The sequence below is a fragment of the Propithecus coquereli genome, unplaced genomic scaffold, assembly GCF_000956105.1.
Source record: "Propithecus coquereli isolate 6110/MARCELLA unplaced genomic scaffold, Pcoq_1.0 Scaffold42, whole genome shotgun sequence".
NCBI classification, from domain to species: Eukaryota; Metazoa; Chordata; class Mammalia; order Primates; family Indriidae; genus Propithecus; species Propithecus coquereli.
Window position 1 is genome coordinate 2,557,249 of NW_012149952.1, and position 3,625 is coordinate 2,560,873.

A 3,625-nucleotide genomic window follows, 5' to 3' on the forward strand; every position below is an offset into this window, starting at 1 on the left:
AGGCCGTTGTCGCCCGAAAGGTGGAATTGAACCACTCTGTCGCTAGACAGCTACAGGTTTGAAGCCTGCACCCCAGACCACTGAGGATCATCCGGGCAGAAATCCCTGTTCCCCCTGAAGCTATATAAAGTTCTTAAATGCTTACCTTTTACAGTTACGGTGGTGAAGTTTTGGAAGATGTAAGATGGTTGATTTCCACGGTATAAATTCTTTCCATACCTTGCTCACGACAGATGTCCTTGCAAAATGTTGCCTCTGCCTTGCATGGTATGAATCATTTGCACCCACAAAACCGTCTCATTTACATAGCGCCGCGCATTCTGGGAAGCAGCGCCCGGGGACCTGGTTAGCCGTTAAAGGGCTCCGGAGTCCCTTTTTCTAAAGTGAAAAGTCAGTTTTTTAAGAGGAGAGACTCATAATTCGGCATTCAGAAGCGCCTTCGCGGAATATTCTGAATCCTTCTCCTGCGGAGGAGTGAGTGGGTTCCTGCTAAAGTCTGATTTAGCCTGTCCCGCGAGACTCCGGGCAAGCGGTGGTGGGGCTGGTGCGACACCTGCTGTTCTTTTGTGGAACTGCGGAGACCTACGGAGCACTGTTTATTGAGCGTCTACTGTGTCCCAGGCACTGTCCTAGGTGCTGGGGATGACAGACGTTATCATCCTCAGCACTTAGGACATTGAGTTTAGACACTAGATACAACCCCAGTTCACACGGCCATCCACGTAGGGGACTCGAACCTGTAACATCATAATTTTTATCGCAAAAAAATGATCCTTTAATACCCTAACTTAGTGATCCTTTGACAACATTATCATTCCCTCGCATCAAACTCTTCCATGACTTCCATCTCAAAGTAAAAGTAAAAATTCTCAATCCACTTTATAAATCCCTATAATCTAGCCTCTTTCACCCCTCTGACCCTATCTCATACTCCTTTTCCCCCATATCCTTGGCTTTGGGCATCTTGCTGTCCACATCAGGCATGTCACCTCCTCAGGGCCATCGCATTTGCTGATCCCCCAGCTTGGATCTCCTTTTCTCCACATGTTCACATGACTCACTGCCTCCCTTCTCTCTGTCCTCTGCTCAAATATCACCACTCAGTGAAGCCTTCCCTGACCACCCAGTTTAAAATAGCAAGCCCTGTCACTCTATCTCCTTACCCTGCTAGACTTTCCTCCATTGCCCGGGTCACTCCCTGCCATATTCTATTTGTTGATTGTCTGTCTCCTCCCACTAGAATATCAGCTCCGTGAAACCATGGACTTTGTTTTTGTTCATTGTCGTATTCCTAAAATGTACTTGAGTGCATTGCAGATGTTCAGTAAATGTTTGTGGGATGAATGAAGGAATATTATCACTATCCTGCTTTGAGCCTCAGTTTCCCCATCTGTATAACAGGACAAATGCAACTGATCTCACTGGAGGAATTATAATGGTGTAAAAGTCTGGCACTGGACCAGGCAACTGAGAGGCGCTCAATAAAGGCTGTTTCAATCTTCAGTCTGTTTCCTGCCTCCAGCAAAGATGCCAAGGATGGGCTTGGAGGCTTTAGCCATTCCTGGCCCCATAATCTCAACCAGTTCCTCTCCCACCACTCTTTGAGATAGGCAAACGGACATGTTGTCTTATACAAAATGTGAATAAAAGCATATTTAGAAAATTTTGCTATTTTTTCATTTGAAAATTTAAAATATTGTCCCTGCTGGGCAAATCCAGATGCAATATAGGTCCCCTGAGCCGTCTTTGTTTTAGTTAGGTAGTTGCTAGTAGGCACCCCTGTATGCAAATTCTGAGGCTGTAACTACTTCTCGGAATGTCATCATCTATCTCCTAAAATGTGACATGTGTCGCTAGGGGCAAGTGAGATGATTTTAGGTGATTCATGAACAAACATTTTAAATGTTAATATTTTTGTGCTTCTTTTTATTATCGTCTATTTCTGGTGAGCAATACTGGCTTCTTTCAAGCTGGTGAAGTAACCGTTCTTTCTGAAAGACATTGGTTATATTTTTAAATAATAATCCAATTCAAAGAAAAATGTTCGATGACTAGCAGAACAGGTGGCATAAAGATCATGAAGGTCATGAGGGAATGACTGAGGTTTGGAAGCAATGTCATTACCATGATATATTACGTACCAGGCCCTGTGTTGGTGCTAAGGACTTTATATGTCGATACAATTATGGGGACAGTTTCCATTTGTGGAAACTGAGGCTTTGAGAGGTGAAGTCACTTGCTCAAGGTCACACAGCCAAGGGGTAGTGGAGCCGGGATTCAAACCCAGGTCTGTGGATCTTAAGACTTCAGTCTCCTCCATCTTCTCCCTGCCTCTCCCTGCTTCCCCCCTTCCCCATTTATGGTTTTGGAGTCTGAGGCCCGGAGAGGCCATTGAGTCCTATACTTGGTCCCAAGGCAATTGAGATGGAGAGAAGTGGGTGGATGAGAGATGTTTGTAAGGTAGAATATACATGACTTCGTGACTGATTCGATGTGGGAGGTGAGGGAGTAGGAGGCCAGGGCCATATCTGGGTGTCTGGCCTGGTGACAATGCAGGCAGTGAGACATGCCTGAGTTGGAAATCAGGTAGGATGAGGAAGAGGCTTAGATATGTTTGGGGGTGGGGGGCATCCAGAGGCCATATGACACATGGGTCTGGGCTCAGGTGAGGTGGCTGCACAGAGGCAGAGTGTGGGAGCGATTAGTGATGTCTGCCTTGAGCACAGGCATAGACAGAGACCGTCAAGGCTTGGCTAGTCCTGGAATGGGTGGTCTCTCAACATCTTCCCTTCAATCATTTTATAACCTCAATAGACGGTAAAGGAGACTTCTTCCCCAGAGATAGGGAAGGTTCTCCTGGACTGTCATTTAAGTGCTTTTCAGTGCAGCAGGGGTCTGGAAGTACAGGAGGCCTTGGGTTTTCCATAGGAGTCTTTATTACAGTGTAAATCCAAGCTCAGGCCTCCCTTGGGCCCCATGCAAAGCCCCAGCGTTGGGGCTAGTGGCGTCCAGGAGACACCAACCCCTCACGGCGCCTCCAGCGGCGGGGTCACAGAAGTGCAGGGCGGCGCCCTGTCTAGTCAACTACAAGTCCCAGCAGGCGCCGCGGCCAAGGTGCTCGCCCTTCCCGGACTCCTGGAGCAGAGCCTCTTGGGAGATGTAGTCCTGGCCGCTGAGGCAATTTGCGCAGATTCCCGAGTGAGTGATCCTGACACCCACCAGGAAATGGCTCGGGCCGAGAGGGGGAGAGGGTGGGGAGGGAAGGGAGATGGAGGGGGCAGAGGGCTGCTGGGAGTGGGGGCACAGGGACGCCCTTCTCATTCGGCTTTGGCTTTGGATCCGGAGACTGTGGCTGCTGCAGAGGCAAGGGCTCCGGTCCCTGGGATTTTAGCTCGGATCCTGAGGGAGAAACGGGTGGCGTCACGAATCGGGGCAAGAGACTAGGTAGGCATCCGAGAACTGAGGGGAGAGCTGGGGGCGGGGAGACTAGCTGGGAGCCCAGAGCCTGCCCCTGCCCTCCACCTAATGGCCTGCGTTGGAATAGTCGCTCGCCCTTCTCTGAGAAGGGGGCATTCAGCCCCCGGAGATTTGGGGTCAGGGAGTGTAGAAGGCAAAGCTTCCCAAG

At 49.3% G+C, this 3,625-nt stretch overlaps 1 protein-coding gene and 1 non-coding gene across 2 annotated transcripts in view; both read right to left on the reverse strand.

The window, feature by feature from the left end:
• Nucleotides 1–11: 11 nt before the first annotated feature.
• Nucleotides 12–97, reverse strand: TRNASTOP-UCA. The gene has a single exon. It is a non-coding gene; the product is annotated as a tRNA-Tyr (tRNA).
• A 3,201-nt stretch (nucleotides 98–3,298) lies between these two features.
• RTN2 (reticulon 2) overlaps nucleotides 3,299–3,625 on the reverse strand; it is a 7,621-nt gene continuing 7,294 nt past the window's right edge. Inside the window, exon 10 of the mRNA XM_012653243.1 lies at nucleotides 3,299–3,399. Coding sequence (XP_012508697.1) covers nucleotides 3,318–3,399 — 82 coding nt within the window. The 3' untranslated portion in view covers nucleotides 3,299–3,317. The remainder of the gene's footprint in view (nucleotides 3,400–3,625) is intronic.